The 20,160-nt window shown below is 41.8% G+C and overlaps 1 protein-coding gene across 2 annotated transcripts in view; it reads right to left on the bottom strand.

The window, feature by feature from the left end:
* Positions 1 to 15,516, bottom strand: part of PCCB (propionyl-CoA carboxylase subunit beta) — a 53,422-nt gene extending 37,906 nt beyond the window's left edge. Inside the window, exons 1-5 of one of the 2 annotated variants that reach the window (XM_079101332.1) lie at positions 15,286 to 15,516; positions 12,420 to 12,539; positions 11,172 to 11,240; positions 8,554 to 8,610; positions 4,842 to 4,955 (exon numbers count right to left, since the gene is read on the bottom strand). In XM_079101332.1, coding sequence (XP_078957458.1) covers positions 4,842 to 4,955; positions 8,554 to 8,610; positions 11,172 to 11,240; positions 12,420 to 12,539; positions 15,286 to 15,468 — 543 coding nt within the window. In that variant the 5' untranslated portion in view covers positions 15,469 to 15,516. The remainder of the gene's footprint in view (positions 1 to 4,841; positions 4,956 to 8,553; positions 8,611 to 11,171; positions 11,241 to 12,419; positions 12,540 to 15,285) is intronic. The other variant, XM_079101331.1, reaches the window with a different exon arrangement.
* Positions 15,517 to 20,160: the final 4,644 nt, after the last annotated feature.

Here is a 20,160-nt window from a genome sequence, read left to right as displayed (position 1 = left end):
ATGAAACTGAGAACATAGAAAAAATAGATTAAAAAGGTTGGATCACTGAAAAGATCAAAATTGATAAACCTTTAAATAGACAAAAGGGAGGGTAAAAGGGGGAGGGAAAAGAAAACCTCATGTTACTAAAGCTAGAAATGAGAGGACGCATCACCACAGAAATAAAATCTCAAGAAAATATATCAACCATCGTACGGCAACACATTACATCACTGAGATGAAATGGACTAATTCCTAGAAAGACAAAAACTACTAAAGCTGAGTGAAAAAGTAGAAGAAAATCTGGTAAACCTGTAACAAACAGAGACTGGGGGAAAAAATACCTACAAGGAAAAGTCAAGGACCAGATGGCTTCACTGGGGGATTTTACCAAACATTTAAAGAATTAGGGGTTGGTGGTGTGGGTTAGTGGTAGAGCAAGTGCTCAGCATGAAATCAACCCCCACCCCATCCCCAATTAACCAATTAACTAACAAAATGCATGTCAATACAAGTTCTTCTAGGCCAACAGGAGAGGAGGTAGCAGGGCAGCTAAGCCCAGTCTCAGACCAACCCAGTTCTCCCCACTTTCTCACTTGTAATGATCAGGAATAACTGTCGAAGGTACTGGAGATGCAACATCCTGGGATAAGGAGGCCAGGATATTCAGGCTGTTCTAGTCCCTAGAAATAGGATTTTCTAAACACTTTAGCCCAGTGTATCGCATGGCCCCAGAGTATAAGCCCAGGTGGACTGCTTGCCAGGGACCCTTGGCTGTGGTGCAGATGGAGCATGTGCAGTCAGGACTCCACCCCACCCACACGTCTTTCCAATTCCTTGGGGACTGGGCCTCAGTGAATCCTAGGCTCCTGATTTCTATCTGTAAGTAACAAATCCACTTCATACAACTTGTGTGTATGGGTGTTCTGTCTTACCACACTCAGACAAGGTGGTAACCAGCGCACAGTGGACCTTCTGCTCAAGAGTGAGTTAACCAAATTCCAAAACCAAAAGAAAATGTCATAACTGTAGACCAGTATCTTCTATTGATATCAATTCAAAAGTACATATCAAAATACTAGCAAACAGAATCCAGCACCATACAAAATTGATCATACACCTGACCAAGTGGGACTGCTCACAGGAATAAAAGGTTGGTTTAACATTCAAAACTCAATTAACATCATCCTAGACAATATCATTTGACTAAAGGACAAAAGCTACATCATTATCTTGCAGATGCAGAAAAAGCTTCTCATAAAATTAAACACCCCTTTATGATAAAAACACTCAACAAATTAGAAGTTGAAAGGAACTTCCTCAACCTAAGGAAGGGCATCTACAACAAAAAACAAAAATAATTAACATCATATTTAAAGGTTAGAAAACGAATGCTTCCCCCTAAGGTTAGGAACAAGAATATCCACTCTCAATTCAACAATGTACTGCAGGTTCTAGACAGAATGAGCAAGAAATAAAACACGTCCAGATTAGAAAAAACTAAGACCATCTCTATTTGCAGAAGACATAATCATGTGTAAAGGAAAGCCTAAGGAATACACACATACAACCCCCATTAGAGCTAACGGGATGGGGGGCTCGGCGGTAGAGTGCACAGGGCCCTGGGTTCCATCCTCAACACCAGAAATGAAAAAGCTAATAAACAAGTTTAGCCAGGCTGTAGGATATAAAAATCAATAAATAAAAATCAACTTTATCTCTATGTACTTGCAAAAAAAATCCAAAATCAAATAAATCCATTTATAATAGCATTTAAAAAAAAAAAAAAAAAAAAAAAAAAAACCAGCCAGGTGGTGCATACTGGAGTTTCAGGCAAGTTGCTCAGGCCACTCTGAGCAACTTGACAAGACCTTATCTCTAGATAAAATCATGAAAAAAGAGCTGGGAATATAACTCAATGGTAGAGTGCTTGCTAGCATGAGTGAGGCCTTGGATTCAATCCCTAGCACTTCAGGAAGAAAAAAAAAAAAAGAGTAAAACACTTAAGTAATGAAAGATGTGCAAGACAAGAATGTTATACATTACAAAATACTGCTGAAAAAAATTAAAGACCACCTGCAAAAATGGAAAAACATTCTGTCTACATGAAGTGGACCAGTCAATATGTAAAGATGTAAATTCTCATTAAACTGATCTAGACTCAAGGCAATTCCTATCAAATCTCAGCAGGAATTTTTGTAGAGTTAACAACTAATACAAAAATTCACATGGAAATGGAAAGGACTCTAGAACAGCCAGAACAATTTTTAAGGACAACAAAGTTAGAAAACTTTACTCAACTTCAAAACTACTATCAATCAATAGTAATCAAGACAATGTGGTTCTTGCGTAAGGAAGAGCATATAGATGAAAGAATTGAGAATTCAGAAACAAATTCTTACATTTATGATGAACTGATTTTTGACCAGTGCCACACAATCAAATGAGGGAAGAACAGTTAATAAATATTGGTACCTGAGAATGAATTTAAACCCTTATGTCACAATATCCATAAAAATTAACTCAAAAGAAATCACACACCTAATGTAAAAGAGTTAAACCTATAAAACTCTATGAAGAAAACACTGGGCAAAATCTTCATGACTTTGTTCTAGGAAGAATTCTTGCGAAATTCACAAAAGAAAATACTGACAAGTTGGAATTCAAAAATTCAGAACTTTTGCACTTTAAAAGCCACCTTTAATAAATAAATAAATAAATAAATAAATAATTTATTTATTTATTTAAAAAGCCACCTTTAAGAAACTAAAAGGCATTGGGAGAATGGAGAGTCTGAGGACAGCCTGGGCAACCTAGCAAGACACTGTCTCAAAATAAATAGGCAAGCCACAGACCAGGAGAAAACACAAATTACATCTGATAAAGGCTTTCTATTCATAATACACGAAGAACTGTAACAAATCCAAATTCCAATTACAAACCAGGCATGGTGACGTACACCTGGAATCCCAGCAGCTTGGGAGGCTGAGGCAGAAGGATTGTGAGTTCAAAGCCAGCCTCAGAAACTTACCAAGGCCCTAAACAACTTAGCGAGACCCTGTCTCTAAAGTATAAAAAGGGTTGGCTGTGGTTAAGCAGCATTCCTGGGTTCAATCCCCAGTATCAAAAAAAAAAAAAAAAAAAATTCCAATTACAAAATGGACAAAAGAAGACGCCCAAATGACCAACATGTACATTAAAGAATACTCAATGTGATTAGTTAGCAGGGAAATGCAAATTAGAACTGCACTGAGATACCACTGCACACCACTTAACTGGCTAAAATTCACACTTGACATTACAGGTGTTGGTGAGGATACGGAGACTCCGCACCCTTTGACACTGCTCATGGCAACATAAAATAGTACTTTAATTCTGAAAAACAATTTGGCAGTTCCTTAGAAAGTTACATATACACTCATAAAACTCAACAATCCCACTTGTACCTCCCCGAATACAAATTGGTACGAAAACAGTAACAGTCCAAAGAGTTAAACACAAATGTTCACAGTAGCATTATTCATGAGAGCCAAGAAGTACAAAAGCCGTGTCCCTCAACTGGGGTACAGATAAATGTGGAAACTATTCAGTAGAACACAGCTCAGCAATAAAAAGCAATAAACTCATGCACAATATGACTAAACCTCTTAAAACATGATACTAAGTGAAAGGAGACAGATGAGGAGACTATAGAAAAAGAAACATTACCAGTAGCTCTGTAGGCCCAGGTAGGGATTGATGTAAACAGGCAGGATAATTTTGAAGTGAGAGAAAGATTCTAAAACCAGATTATAGTAATAGCTTCACAACTCTAGACATTTAAAAAAAAAAAAAAAAAAAAACATTGAATTCTATGATTACATTGGGTAGGTATTTTGGCTCTTAAATGATACCTTAATGACGTCAGTTTTTAAAAATATCTAGGTCATACAAGACAAATTAAGACTAAGAAACTGCCCCAGATTAAAGACTAAAGAGACAGGACAACTAAAGGCAATTCTTAAACCTGGGCTGGATCATGGCCAGAAAAAAAAAAAAAAAAAAAAATTTTAATTTTAAAAAAGCTACAAAGGACTTTATTAAAGCCTTTTGATGAAATCTGAATAAGAACTATGGAAAATAGTAAACCTGGTGGACCAATGTTAAATTTTCTGATTTTATTACCACATTCTGGTTACATAAGAATGTCTTTTTCTTCAGAAATACTCAATGAAGCCCTTAGAAGTAAAGAGGTACAATACCTCTAATTTACCCTCAAATGTTTCAAAACATATAATATGCAAATATGTATATAGAAAGAGAATGATAAAGCACTGGTTTTTTTTAATACTTTTATTTTATTTATTTATTTTTATGTGGTACAGAGGATTAAACCCAGTGCCTCATAGGTGCTAGGCAAGCACTCTACCACTGAGCTACACCCCTGTTTTTTTTTGTTTGCTTTGTTTTAATTTTATCTTTTTATGGTATTGGGGACTGAACTCAGAGGTGCTCTATTACTGAGTTACATCCCCAGCCCTTTTTATTTTGAGGTAGGATCTTGCTAAGTTGCAGAGGCTGGCTTCAAACTTATGATCCTCCTGCCTCAGCCTCCAAGTCAGTGGTATTACAGGTGTGTGTCACCACACCCAGCTCAAGTGCTTTTTCTTTTATGGATGACCTTTAACTAATTATTCCCCCACACACACACCAGCAGCCCTGTATCAAGAAAAGGCAACTCTCCCATTCCCTCTTGCCTTTTGTCCACCCATCCTCCCATCCCCAGTGACACAGGAAAGAGTCATAGAACAGACACAATGGGAAGAGAGAGGGAAGCTCTGACCAGGACTCATCTTATAGAATTAAACCCAGCATTTTCTCACCAGGAAGATGTCTGCATAACCAGCCAAGGACTCCACTCCCTCTTGGATCCGTGCTCCCCCCGAATCGTTCAGCCCAATCACTGGAGCCCCCACTGTTATGGCCTGGTCCATGATCTGAGGCAGCAGAGAAATATCTTGTGAGACAACTGCTCTTATTATCAAAAACAGCATTCAGTGTTTTCTGAAAATGTTCTGAGTATACTTTTCCAGTCAGTAGGCATTAACCCTGGTTTCATTCCTCATGAGGAATGAGTACCTTCATGAAAGACAAAGGACCAGATATTTAAAAGGCTGATTACAGTCCCCATTTGGGGACCCAAGAGCGAAAGCACTTCCGATTAGCAGGGATAAGATTGCTCATGGCAGTTATTTCTAGAGCAAGAGGCTCAGGCTGTAAATTTTCAGCAGCCAGTTTTGTTCCCAGAACCACCCATGGAAGAACTGATAGTAGACAGAATGGCAAAGTGGTACTCTCATGAAAGCAGATGCTGATCCATCTATTAACCTGAGGCCTGAATCAAGCCTGCTTTTCCTTCTAACGTGCCAGATTTTCCTCATGGGTCAGTAGCTCTGACAGCATGTCGATCAACATTCCTACATCCCCTGACTGGTTTACAAAGCTCATTCACTTCCTCGATCTCATTTAACCATTATAACACAGGCACTAGAAACAGGAAAGTTCAGAAGGTTGAAAATTTAAGTGATTGCCCCAAGTTCTCAGGGGTCAGACAGGACAGGACAATGTCTAGAACTCAAGTGTTCCATTAAAGAAGGAAGCTCTGCCCAGTTCCAGTCAGTTCAACCTTTAATACCGAAATTCTCCAAATACGAGTCACACTTTTATTCCTCCTCAAAGCACCTAAATTCTAACAGGTCTTTCTTTGTACCCTCCAGTACCAGGGATCAAATTCAGGACCTTGAGCATGCTAGGCAAGCACTCCACTCCAGTCTTCCAGCAGTTTTTGAAATATCATGCTTTTGGGGGGAGGGGGCGGTACAGGGGATTGATCTCAGGGCATTAAGGGCTGCATTCCAGTCCTTTTTATTTTGATACAGGATCTTGCCAAATTGCAGAGGCTGACCTCAAACCTGCAATCCTCCTGCAGCCTACTGAATAACTTGTATCACAGGCGAGAGCCACCAGGCCCAGCTCTTGTACTGTTTTCTACCTCTTAGCACCGGTACTACCCACCTAGACTTCAGGTACTTTACCTAGAGCTCTTAGAATCCAAGGCGGGCAGCCAGGCAGGGTGGCACACACTGTAATCCCAGCAGCTCAGGAGGCTGAGGCAGGAGGATTGTTAATTCAAAACTAGCCTCAGCAATTTAGTGAGGCCCTAAGCAACTTAGTGAGAACCTATCTCTAAATAAAATATTTTTAAAAGGGCTGGGGATGTGGCTCAGTGGTTAAGTGCCCTTGGGTTCAATCCCCAATATTTAAAAAAAAGAAAAAAAAAAAAAAATTCAAGGGAATGAACTGATCTCAGTGGTCTATAAAATTGGAATAGAAAAAAAATTTCATCTTCGTCTTTACTGCTCCTATCTGATCTTCAGCATTTCCTTCAATTATGAATATAGGTGATAAATCGCAGTAGTTTTAGAAATATGTCACTTTGTCATCAATAGAAGTCAGATATTTTATGTTAAAGTTGTAGATAAACTGTCATTTTCATTTAAGTCTACCATGAAATTATACCAATTATTAGATCCGCTGTTAAATCTTGTTATTTAATGCATTAATAAAAAGTACATGTTACAAATGTTTTTAAATACCTTTAATACTTTGTAATCGTACATATTTTATGCATGTAAAAAATGAGGGTCCAGGCTTTGCCAGACCATCAAAAAGACACATGGTACAAAATAATATTAAGAATTCCTTCAGGTTGCACTCAGCAGCTCATACCTATAATCCCAGAAATTCAAGAGCTAAAGCGGAAGGATCACGAGTTTGAAGCCAGACTCAGTAAGTCTGCTAGGCCCTAAGCAACTTAGCATGACTGTTGACTCAAAATAAAAAGTTATAAAGGGTTGGGAGTGTAGCTCAGTGGCAAAGTGCCCCTGGGTTCAATCCCCAATACCACAAAAAAAAAAGAAAGAATCCCTTCAGGTCAATACCAAATCTTGACAATTCTGCCACAGGTCAAGTACTCAGCTCACTGTCTTATACTCCCTAAATACTCAATATGAATTATAAGTAGATATAAGCATTGGATTTATTTTCAATATTAAAAACTTACAGTATTTATGTGGTTCATCTCTGAGTCTTCTACTCTGTACCATTGGTCTGCCTGTCTATTCTGGTACCAATACCATGTCATTTTTGTTATTATTCCTCTGTAGTATAGTATAAGTTCTGGTATTGCAATACCTCCAGCTTCACTTTTTCTGCTCAGGATTTTTTTGGACTATTTGAGGTCTCTTACTCTTCCAGATGAAGTTCATGATTGCTTTCTCTATTTCTATAAGGAATGTCCTTGGGATTTTAATTGGAATTGCATTGAATCTGTATAGTGCCCTTGGTAGAATGGCCATTTTGACAATATTAATTCTGCCTATCTAAGAACATGGGAGATCTTTCCAACTTCTAAGGTTTTTCTTTAATCGCTTTCCTTAGTGATCTGTAGTTTTCACTGTAGAGGTCTTTCACCTCTTTTGTTAGATTGATTCCCAAGGTTTTTTTTTTTTTTTTTTTTTGGAGACTATTGTGAATGGAGTAGTTTTCCTAATTTCTCTTTCAGAGGATTCATCACTTATGAATAGAAATGCATTAGATTTATGCATATTGATTTTATATCCTGCTACTTTGCTGAATTCATGTATTAGTTCTAGAAGTTTTCTGGTGGAGTTTTTTGGATCTTCTAAATATAGAATCATCTCATCAGTAAATAGTGACAGCCTGAGTTCTTCTTTTCCTACTTGTATCCCTTTAATTTCTTTGGTCTGTTTAATTGCTCTGGCTAGTGTTTCAAGGATGATGCTGAATAGAAGTGGTGAAAGACGGCATCCCTGTCTTGTTCCAGTTTTTAGAGGGAATGCTTTCAGTTTTTCTCCATTTAGAATGATGTTGGCCATGAACTTAGCATAATTGCCTTTATAATGTTGAGGTATGTTCCTACTATCCCTATTTTTTTCTAGTATTTTAAGCATGAGGGATGCTATATTTTATCAAATGCTTTATCAGCATCTATTGAAGTAATCATATGATTCTTAACTTTAAGTCTATTGATGTGATGAATTACATTTATTGATTTCCGAATGTTGAACCAACCTTGCATCCCTGGGATAAACCCCACTTGATCATGATACATGGTGTGTGAAGTACAGAGGAACTCTCTGTGCAACTTTCAATCTCTTCTGAAAATCTGAACAGATTCTACAAATGTTTATGCAAAGTGCATGTGTTGGGGGAGGGAAGCACCTATTGAAATCTAGATAACATGGTGTTGGGGTTGTGTTCAGTTTCATTGGTTTGTCAAAGAGTTATTGGTTCTGAACTTATTAAATGGTTGTCACTGAGCTCTCTAATAAGCTCTGTCTTCTCTAGAGACTGCTTTTATGTTTTCTTCTACTATGTCAAGTCTGTAATCCCAAGAGCAGGATTAATTTGCTTTGTGCTCAGGTAAACAGAATTAGAATCACGATCGATGTGGTAGTATTGAAATAAAAAGTTGACTTTTTCTAAAAAAAAAAAAACCAACAACTTACTTACTTTGCAGATCTTTTGGGCATGTGCTCCCGACAGACTGCCTCCAAACACTGTAAAATCCTGAAAAAAAAAAAAAAAAAACACAATTAAATCAATAAGAAACAGAAAACTCATAGAAAAGTGTGTGTGTGTGTGTGTTTGAGGTACTAGGGATGGAACCCAGGGACACTTCACCACTGAGCCTTATCCCCAGTCCATTTTGTATTTCATTTTGACACAGCTCTAAGTTGCCCAGCTGGCCTGGAACTTGAGATCATCCTGCCTCAGTCTCTTGAGACACTGGGATTATAGGCATGCAACACTGTACCCAGCTAGAAAAGTGTTTTTAAAGGAATTTCAGAAGTTGGGGGGCGGGGGGAGCAAATCCAATTTAAAGACTATTCCATCGATGAGCAAATTAAATTCCTTAAAGGCAGTTCGTGTATTGTCAAGAGCAAAAGACTTCATCTTCGCTTTAGGAAAAATGACTTGCAGTTCTGAGACAATAACAAATGCAGAACCTTAATATCAGATTCCATGGATGTCAAATAAGTGCATGCATTTCTAGGAAATGTGCTGCTTTGACAAGCCAGGAGGGGAAATAGTGAATCAAGCCCTCACTGCCTCCTCGGCTTGTGGATTCTCATCACCTTCACATTAAGAGCTGCTTGTGAACATGGCCTCCCTTCCCAAACCCACCGTCGTGGGGAACTAAAATCAGAATCAGCCCAGGAGGACAAGAAAAGATGAGGAGACAACAGCAGAGTCTGAACAAACCTGAGGGAGACTGAAAGCACAAAAATACCTGGCAAAGGGAGGAAATGGAAGCCCACCTATCCGCAGAGGGGGTGACCAAGGAAAGTGGAGGGGTGAGGATGGGGCTGAAACCAGAGGTCAACAGGACATCTGTGGGAGACGGTCCCCTTCACCCTGAAAGCAGGAAGGCTTATTTCTCTAAAGAAATCTGGACTCACAACCAGGATGAGAGGAGGAGCTGTATACAGAATGAGCCAGTGCCATCACGCCCCACCCACCCAGGCCTTTCCCAGACAACACACCGAAAGCTGATTATCAGACGAGGAAATAAGGTGACTCCTCTAGAAAATCAAACTCCTCAGAAAACACACCTACATATAGTAAAATCTATCACAGCAAAAAAGGTGCCTCATCTCTCCCTCACTATCCTCCAGGGCCTGTCTCAAATGCCCTGTTTTCCCTGAAGTTTTCCACGACGCTGAGTGTGATGTCTCTTATCTTGACTCCACAGCATTGCCTGGAACTTCCTCACCCTGCTCTGTCCCTTTCTACCTACAAGGGATTAGCTTCTTCAGGGTAAGGACCCTGTCTCAGGCACCTCTACCTCTGCCTCACTCCCACTTGCCCATGGGCTCCAGAGTATCATTTTGATGAACACTTGTAACTACTCAAGTAGGTAGAACACCATGTCCAGAAAACACAATAACTTTCTTTGTTCTATTTTTTCAATGGCTCCTTCCATAAGTTTTTGCTTAGCTTATACACATTGCAAAAAAAGAAAAAAGTAATTCAATTAGTAAGAACCATTAAATACAATAAATTTAAAATTAGCCAAGCATATCCATTTTAATATTGAACTCAGAAAACATTTTAGGTTCACAGATAAGCTACCTAACAGTCCATAAAAAAAACTAAACACTTAGAATTATGTACACATTTTCATCTGTGGAGGGGTAAAATTAAATCCAACACAGTATACAACACATTCTATCAGTTTCTATTGCTGCTGTTAACAAATTAGGCTCAAAACACAAGTATTATCTCACAGTTCTGTAGCTTAGAAATCCTAGACAGGACTTGCTGAGCTAAGATAAAGCCTGGGAAGGCTCCAGAGAGACATCTGTTCTCTTACCTTTTCTAGCTTACAGAGAGAGTCTCCATTTCTTCACTCATGGACCCCTTCCCCTTTACCTTCAAAGCCAGCTACAGCGGGACACGCCCTCACAACAAATCACTCTGACCTCTTTCTGATCTCACTCTTCCATTTACAAGTATACTTGTGATTACATTGGGCCCACCTGGACAACCAGGGCCAATTGTAAGGTCAGCTGATTAGCAACCTTAATTCCTGTTTGTCATGTAAGGTAACACACCCACAGGTTCCCAAGATTAGGACAACTTGGGCAGGGGCATTATTCTGCCTATGACATTCTCCTACAGTCTCAATGTAACCAAACTATACTGTCCTTATGCTGTCTGACAAAACTTCTTTGAGCACTTCAATGAAAGCCCAAATCTCAGGGTCCCTGATTGAGAGTCAAGTCCCCTTTGTCCAGGTTGCATCTGGGGCACTCTTGAATCCATACACATTGCCCAGGACACAGATGCCCTCCAAGCACACACCCAACACTATCAAGAGGAATTTCACTTGTGGAATAAACTCCTGGTTCCTGGAACAACTTCATATAAGCCTACTGCCCTGTAATCCTCCTCCAAATAGATAAAGGACTCTTCCTTCCTAAGAACATAGACATGTGAAATGAAAAACAGAAAACAAATCCCCAAACTGTGAGCAAGATTTCGTTCCCCAAGATTGCTTTCTTTCACATATTTTGTTTCTGGTTCTGCCCCCCAGGAAAGCTCAGCCTGTTAGAGTTATAAAATACCTGACTGAAGATATAAACCAATCTTCCATTGATTCGGCCCCGGCCAGTGACCACGCTATCTCCAGGAAACTACCAGAGAAAGGAAAAACAAAGGTTAAAAAAAAAAAAAAAAAAAAAAAAAACACCAAACTTCTTTTAAATGAATTTGGAAACTCTGCCTTACTGAAAGACAAATAACAAATTGTTTAAAATTCAATTTGAACAAACAACGTGAACCCCTCTTCCCTGGCTCTGCAACAGCAAGTACTAGGCTACTGCTCCATCAACAGGAGTAAAGGGCACAGTATTCTTAGGCTTCATCTTCCTTCCGAAAAGCAAAATAATCGGGTTGGGGTACTGGAGTGCTTGCCTTGCATGCATAAGGCCCTGGGTTCTATCCACAGCATCACACCCCCTGCCCAGCTCAAAAAAAAAAAAAAAAAAAAAAAAAAAGGCAAAATAATCAAGAGACTCCCTAGGGTCACCACTGCCAGATACTCATGGGAAGAATAAGGATATACAAGAAACATGGCAACTTCTCCAAACCAAACACTCTGACCCCAAACCTACCGCAAACCCACCATTTTGCATGGAAACTCAGTAATCAGTGGTCCCCATGGCTCAAATGGAGCCAGCTGGTTTGCTGCCAAGTTTACAAATCTTTGGTCACAAATAGCATATATGCAGAAAACTGGATCAAAATTGAGTCCAAATGACTCTATGCATTCATGAAAGGTACTCAGTTTTGTATTTTATTTAGAGACAGGGTCTTGCTTAGTTGCTTAGCACCTTGCTTTTACTGTGGCTGGCTTTGAACTTGCAATCCTCCTGCCTCAGCCTCCCCAGCCGCTGGGATTATAGGCTTATGCTACCTCACCCATTAGGTACTCAGTTTTTACTGACCTCAAACATTCAGAGGAATAAAGCATGACAAAAGAGGCAACTGGGCAGTATTTAGGGGTTCCTGCTGTTTGGTTCCCAAACCACAACACAACCAAAAGACACTCTCTGACCCTCCTTACAAATTTGTCATATACCAGCAAGAACTGAATCTCCCACCAAAACCCTAGGAAATGGGCTTGAGTCCACTGCACAGGGTACTAGCAACCCACCCACATTCCCTCCGCAAGGGTAAGGGTGAAGAACCTGGAGTCCCCAGCAGTACTTCTCCATAGGACTTCAGAGAAAATCTTTGTAGACAGATTGCTATAATGGGAAGGGCAGCAGAGCCCCAGCTGGACATATTCATACCACCACTTGAACAGATACCTTATTTTTATCAGCGGCCATTCCGAAATCTGCACATCTGTGTTCCACAAACATATCACTCTCAACAAAGCTGCCAGGGTCCAGCAAGAGACTGATCCGCTCCCTGGCAGTTAGCTTTCCCTAAAAAAAAACAAAGATCACTCGGTGACATCATTGCAGACTTAGCTTTTTTGCTGCTGTGACCAAAAGACCTGAAAAGAACAATTTTAGAGGAGGAAAAGTTTATTTTGGGATCACAGTTTCAGATATCTCGGTCCACGGGTGGCCAACTCCATTGCTCTGGGCTCAGGGTGAGGCAAAACATCATGACAGTAGAGTGTGTGGAAGATTATAGCCCATAACATGGCCCCAGGAAGCAGAGACAGCGCATGAGCTCTACTCTCCTGGGACAAAATACATATCCCAAAGGCACACCCCCAATGACCCTCCTCCAACCACACTCTGCCTGCCTAGTTAACCACCCAGTTAATTCCTGTCAGGGGATTAATGTACTGATTAGTTTAAGGCTCTCATAACCCCATCATTTCATCTGTAAACTTTCTTGCATTATCTCACACATGAGCTTCTGGGGGACACCTCACATATAAAACATAACAGTAAGCAAAGCGAGGGATGTTCATGGGAAAGCCAGGACAGGTTTGGCCCCTTCATGTCTCCATCCCGTCTGAAGGAGGCAAGGTAGACAGGTTATTAATAGTCTTCATTTCACACAGTGAGGAAAGCAGGGTAGAGGTAGAGTGCTGCTGCAGGAACCACCGGACTGTAGAAGGTAAATAAGGAAGGAGGAGGAGGAAAAGGTGAAGAGAAGCAGGAGTAAGGCGAACCTGTCCTGGAACAAGGTAACCACTTCCACTAACTGGGAGCTCTGAGGGGCCTTAAGAATGAAAAAGATGGAAAACCCAAGCAGGCTTAGTGAAGGTCAGAGTCCACACCCTCAGCTTTATAGGCTCCTTCCAGGGAAGCCTACAGAAGTAACTGCACCAGGCCAAACCACTCCTTCCTGCCCTTAGGCTTCTACCCCAAGGGCACACAACTTCCTGTTCTCCTCCTGCCTCCAAGATGGGCTTTTCCTTTTCCTCCTACCACTATGTTGGGAGCCCTGCTTAGGGACCCCACAGTAGCCCGGCTGCTGAGTAAAATGGGAATGGGACAGAAGAGTGCTAAAGAGCTCATGTGAGAAGTTTTAAAAAATGTGTCTTAGAGTTGATGCTGAAGTCATTATTCCACCAAGGGCCTCCACTCCTTGATCTCCCAAAATCTCAACAGAAGCCAATACCCGAGCCCGCTGTACCTCCCCCACCAAAATAAATAAATAAATAAATCTCGAACTGGCTATTTTTTCCTCCTAGGAAAGGAGTCGAAAACAGTGAGGTTGTATTAAACAGGCAATCCTTTACACTGTGGTGTAAAGCAGAAGTTTGGGGGATAACAATTTGGCAATATATACATATACAGAATGTTTAAAATATTCATACCCTTTGACCCACTAATTCCATTTCTAGGAACTCTATCCTATGGAAATAATCCAAAAATAGTTTAAATGGGGGTGTCTCCTGACTAAGTCAGCTTTGGCAAAAGGAAAACAGCTCTGGAGGCTACATCTAAACCAACAGCAGGATCTGCCTGGGAAGGGGTGGAGAAATGTTCCAGGAAGGAATTGTGCAATAAGGCTGACAGAAAGAGGACACAGGAACACTGACAGGCCTCTCCAGAGGATGGACTAGCATTTGCTCACCCCACAGAGCTGCCCCAAGGGAGAAAATCATCAACCAAATTTACAGTTCACACCCAAATGTCAAGAAGAACTGTCAGGTACCTTAGCAAAGAAAAAAAAGAATTGTCACTTTCAGGACTTTGTCAGATAGGAATTTATGACATCTGAATCAATACTTAATAAGACTTAAATAAAGGGCTGCTCAAACCTCCTGAAGGATCTCAGTCCTCTGCAGGCGCCTCCCTGAAGCTGTGAGCAGTGCCTGAGTGTCCTTCACCTGTAATAGTGTTCACCTTCTTCATGATTACTTATTTAACTCACACAGCATTTTGGTCCAGACTCACCCAGGAGACAGGGATGCACTGAGCCAGCCTGGTTTCAAATCTGGGGTCATCTCTCCCAGCCTGTTTCTTCTGCTGCTAACTGACCCACCCAGCTGATCTCTGAAGGCCAACTGTGATTCTCATCTCAAAAGCTGGGCGGTGGATGGCAATGCCTCAGCTCTCACTCCAGCCAAAGAGCAGAGTAGCCTGCACATCTCCAGAAAGGCCGCCTGCTCCCTACCCACTCAGCGACCCTTAAGATGTTGACCTAGCCTTCGGCAGGCAGCAGTGCCACAAGCTCCCCGAGGGCACACACACTCCACCCCAGGCTAATACAACCAAGTTACTTCCTCTACCACATGCCTCGATTTTCCTGCTTCTACCATTAAGAAAGAACCTGCTACCACCTTTATGGGGCACGAGAAGAATAAGCAGGTCTTTTTAACTGACTATTGTCCAAGCTTCCCTAGCTCTATACGAACAGTAAGATTGGGGGTGGGGGGGGTGATTACCATCTTCTGTTTACGGTAAATTGATTCCTACAGATTAACTTGCCCAAAACTTTATAGTTAAGTGGTGAGCTGGCTGGAGCCCATCCACGTCGGCCTAGAATTCCAAGGGGACGACAGTGTGTAACAAAGCACACAGCTGCTCATTCTTGTTTTACCAGACGCCGGGCGAAAAGAGCCAGGTTCTCCAGGTGAACGTTCTCGCAGCGCCCCACCCGGCTCGACGCGGATTGGCTGGAAGGCCTCGGGCGCTGCGAGCCCAGCGCGCCGTGATAGGTCGCCCGCGAAGGGGCGGGGCTCGCTCAGCGGTCTTGACTCACTCGCTTATGCTGCGCGTCAATGCGGCGCTGGCCTCCTCCCAGCAGCGCTGCGCGACGCTTATTTTCAATACGCTCGTTAACGGAGACGGGCTGGCTGCAGAGGCTGCGGATCGCAGCGCGGAGACCACTGGCTACGACGCTGAGCCTTGCTCCGGCCGCCGCCACCCTCATTGCCGCCGCCATATTTGCTCTGCAGCAGAGCCTCCGAACAGCGCACCTGATTACGCATGTGCAAAAAGAATGGCCACAACGTAGTCTGCGCCTGCGCAGCGTCAGTAGGACGTCGTGAGCCTGGAGCATGGACTCAACGCGCCCTTGAGAATAAGGGCTGCGAGTTGGAGCCCCAGGCTCCTACAGGATTACGCAGAGAACAAATACAGGACAGGCCCTCGGATTTTGCAACCGCATGGCTATGCGGAGGAGGGAATTATTTCTTTTCTCAAGCCATCTAGACCCCTAGCTTCATAGTCCTACTTCCTCCAGAAAATGAATAGATGGAAGCTTTAACCACCATTTATTGAACACTATGCCAGGGATTGCCTTTTCCACTTACCATGCACAAGTTTATAACCTGAGTTCACAGATAAGGCACATAGAGCACAGAGGTAGAGTGATATGACCTAGAGCCAAGACCGAAGTTGTGGTAGAATCAGAATTCAAACTCAGAAACACCGTATATTGAGCCCAGAATCCTTAACTTCTAATAAGTGGGTCACTAAGAGGACCCTGATTTTAAAATACAGATATTAATGATACTCGTTTTAAAAAAAAAAAAAAAGGTAAGGTAGGTGCTTTGGCACATACCTGTTATCTCAAGGGCATGGGAGGCTGAGGCAGGAGGATAGAGAGTTCAAAGCCAGCTTCAGCATCATAGCAAGTCCCTGTCTCTAAATAAAATATTTTAAAAAGGGCTGGTAATGTGACTCAGTGGTGAAGTGTCCCTTGGTTCAATACACCAGACTAAAAAATAAATACATAAAAAAATTTAAAAAGGTAAACTTTTATTCAGGTGTATTATGGTGGATAACAGGACGGCGGCGATGGGGTTTTGCAGTAATGGCGATAAATTGGGCTCAACTCCAAAGACAACAAAGAAAAAGGAGGATTTATAGCCAAGGAGCAGGGTGGAGGGTCAATGGATGGAAAATTACTAAGAGGAAACATCAGGGATAAGGGAGAATCTGGCTAAACCTATCATTCTTGCTGAAGGCATCCCCTGGGGGATGGTGTTAGGTTACGACCTAATCAGATACTGAAGTCGGGATTCTAGCTGAACTGACTTAACAGGATTCTTCTTAAAACTGTACTCTATAGGGAAGGACATGGGATCCAAGGTCAGGTCTATTCAGAAGAGCTCAGTAAAGCCTGACCAAAGTTTGGTCAAGGAAAAGAATCTTGTCAACGCAGCAGCTTCAGCTTCACCTGGGAACAAGTTGGAAATGCAAACTCCCAAATGCTGACACTCTACCACAGACTTAATGAATCAAACTGAGGCTGGGGCCAGTGATCTGTTCTACCTGATGACCTTTAGTTAATTTTGATGCTTGCTAAAATTTAAGAACCACTGCTTGAGGAGTTTGAAACTGAACTGTTGAGAGTCTGTCCATCTGTTTCCCCAGCTAAGAGGTAGGTCTTTGAGGCAAAGTACACGGTGCATATTTCTCATTCTTAACCACAGAAAACTGCAAATATTGATCATTAACCCTTCCAAGATTCAGCTCACAGCCAGTACCTTCTTAAAGTCCAAATTCTGGCCTGAGACTTTATTGTTAATGGAATTCAGTTCAGCATTTTTGAACATCTATGTGCCAAGAACTGAATATTACCAATTGCATTCCCAGAAGTAGGAATTGTTCTCTTAGACACACATGGAGGTGAAGGTCCAAGACCTGAAGTCTTCTGGATAGCTAGACAAAGCCCTCTTGCATCTGTCTGAATCCACAGTGGGTGCTTTTGGTCCTGCATTTGTGTCCCTACTTTAAGGATCATGCCAACCTACAGAGGTAGACAAAGAGTTGACCATGGGAGAATGGGAGAATTTGAGCAATCCTGAGTGTGTCAAGGAAAAGTATCTGAGAAGATAACTGCCTGCCAGGGAACAAGAACAGTGTGAGCAAAAGCCTGGCACGTTCAGAGTCACACACATACATTTGGTTGTGTCCCTAACTTTTGGGGAAATGGTGGTAAATGAGACTGGAAAGGGACAATTTGTGAAAGGTTTTGCCATGTCCTGAATTGGGACTTGATTTGGGCAAGGGACAGTGGGTGGAACCACTTGTCCTACAGTGCCTTGTAGTTTCAACTCTAAAGCATATCTGGCACTGTGTTAAGACTGGTTAGCTCTTCCCAGTGAGAGGGCAGGGACTGCAGCCAGCTGTGGACCCTGTACTTGAAACAAGGCTAAACACATAGAAGGCCTTCACAATGCATCTGTGAAGTTGAACTGAGCTAACAAATAGGCAATTATACATGGGTCTGAAAGTTTCACCTGCTCCTATATCTGCTTTCAGGCTCTGTTCAGGTGTTCTCTCTTCCAGGCAGTCTGTCCTGATCATCCCTCTGTCTGGGTGGAGTAAGCATTGGTCCCTCAGGGAAGCAAGGGATTTTTAAATTTAACTTAAACCAGTTCTTAGCTTTAAACCCAACACAGAAGTTTTCACTGAACCTAACTGATCCCTCTAACTAGTCCTTTCTCTCTCGTCTTCCTCTTTCTCCTATTAGTCTGTTTTTCATTACTATAATGAAATGCCTAGGGTTGGCACTTTAAAAAGAAAAAAAGGTTTATTTTGGCTCACAATTTTGAAGGCTAGAAGACAAATCAGCATGAGAAGAACCCCACATGGCTGCAATCACATCATGGCAAGAGCATATTTAATCTCTATGTGGTCTCTGTCCCTCTCCTTAGAATTCAATCATGGGACTCCACCCAAAGACTTAATCAAATCACTTCCAGCGGCCCAACCTCTAAACTATAGTTAAGTTCATCTCCTCTTAATACTATTGATACATGACTTATGGGATTAAACTCCTGTATGAGTTTGGAGGGCACAAATCATATACAAATCACAGCATTCTCTTCCCCTTCTTCCTCCTTACTGCTCTAGTGGCCTATCAGCAGGCTTTCCATAGTTTTATAGATCTGTAATATTATTCCCCCCACCTAAGATGCAAGTCACAACCTGGCATTGAGGCGGGAGAGCTAAGGGGAGAGCTGAACTATCCAGGAATTGCCCTTTTGAATACCAGCTTGGTCTGGGTTGCTTTCCTGTCCTTAGTTCCCCGTCTGTTTTCAGGTATTTCTCCACTGTAAGACAGGAGTCACCATGATCTGTCTTTAGTTTTCTTTCTTTGTAAGACAGTAGAGCTGAAAAATCTGGAGTCAGAATACCTGGCTGCAAATCTTGCTTCTGCCCTGACTTCATGGATAACAGGGTAATTCACTTCTGAGCCTCAATCCCCTGTGTAAACATGAAGAGTGGGATAGTCTTTGGAACCCCTGTGTTCTTACCTCTCACCCATGACTTAATGATAAGAGCCCAATCATTCATGCCAGACCAGCCTGAGTTCCAACTCTTTCAGTTACCACTGTTATATTGAACAATTAACCTCAGTTTCCTCTTCTATAAAATGGGAATAAGAATTCTACCTCATAGAGATTTAAGGTTTAAGCAAAATGTACATAAAACACCTCACATAATGCCTGACAAATGTGAAGTGCTCATTAAATGTAACCTAATAGATTACTAGAGGTTTCCTGAAGTAGTCTTATCCATCTGAAATTCTCAAAAATCCTCCTCAGAGTGGAAGGAGAATGATATAATTCACGGTATTTGTTTACTTCCTTTCTCAAGGAGTGGGTGGACAGGACAGTGAGATGGCGACATTTTCTGGCCATTCCAGCCTGGTCAGTGACTGCTTTCAGCAAGGATGTGTGAGGGAAGAAGCAGCAAACGGAAGAAGTCACACGTATTTAGTCTAGAGCTTCGGAGGAGCAGCTGCCAAGAGGGGAACTAAGCATGCAAGAAATCAAATAAGAGAACCACCTGTGAGAGAAAATGTGGCACCACAGAGAGCTGGGAGAAGCACCAGGTTGCAATGCGAGTCTGACGTCCAGTGGAGGAGAGGGGAGAAGGAAGGAAGGCAGGTGGGAGCTTCCTAGGCTTCTGTGCAGTTTTAAGTTCAGCAAAGCCTTTGGGGAGTCTAGGGTCAAACCATTTCTCGGTTGAGAGCAGCCAGAGGAAGGTGTGGCCTCAGTGCAAATTCACAGTAAATTCCAGAGCAGCAGCTGGAGCTGTAGGTCAGTTCTGCTCAGTGCACTCCAGGTGTCTTCTCACCAAGAGTTTTGAGTGCTTAGGGATACAGGGGATGAGAGAGAGGAAATGTTGGAGAGCAGTTGCCATTCACATGGAAAGAGGAAATTTTTAAGATTTTTGTTGTTCATTAGTAATGCCCTTCTCACCTTTTTTTTTTTTCAATTAAAAAAAATGAAGTGTTTATATTCACATTTTTCTTCCTGACCTATGTTTCCTTGACTGCTGAGATTGGACCACAAGAGCTCTGATTTAAATTCCAGTTAAAACCTTACTAACATCTGGAACCTGACTTTCCTCAGACCATGTACATTTTCCAAGCCATCTTACAAAATCATCTTTTCTGGACTGGGATTGTAGCTCAGTGGTAAAGTACTTGCCTATCACATGTGAGGCATGGGGCTTGATTCTCAACACTGCATATAAGTAAATAAAGGTCCATCAGTATCTAAAACAAATATTTAAAAAATGAAATTATCTTTTCTGACTTGGGCTCTCTGGAAAATGAGCAGAACTGGCCTGTCCCTTTTTCCAGAACTACTTCTAGACCATGCTCCACTCTTGC

This window comes from Sciurus vulgaris (assembly GCF_902686455.1).
Source record: "Sciurus vulgaris genome assembly, chromosome: 10".
Lineage (NCBI taxonomy): Eukaryota > Metazoa > Chordata > Mammalia > Rodentia > Sciuridae > Sciurus > Sciurus vulgaris.
This window is presented reverse-complemented; position numbering and strand designations above follow the sequence as displayed.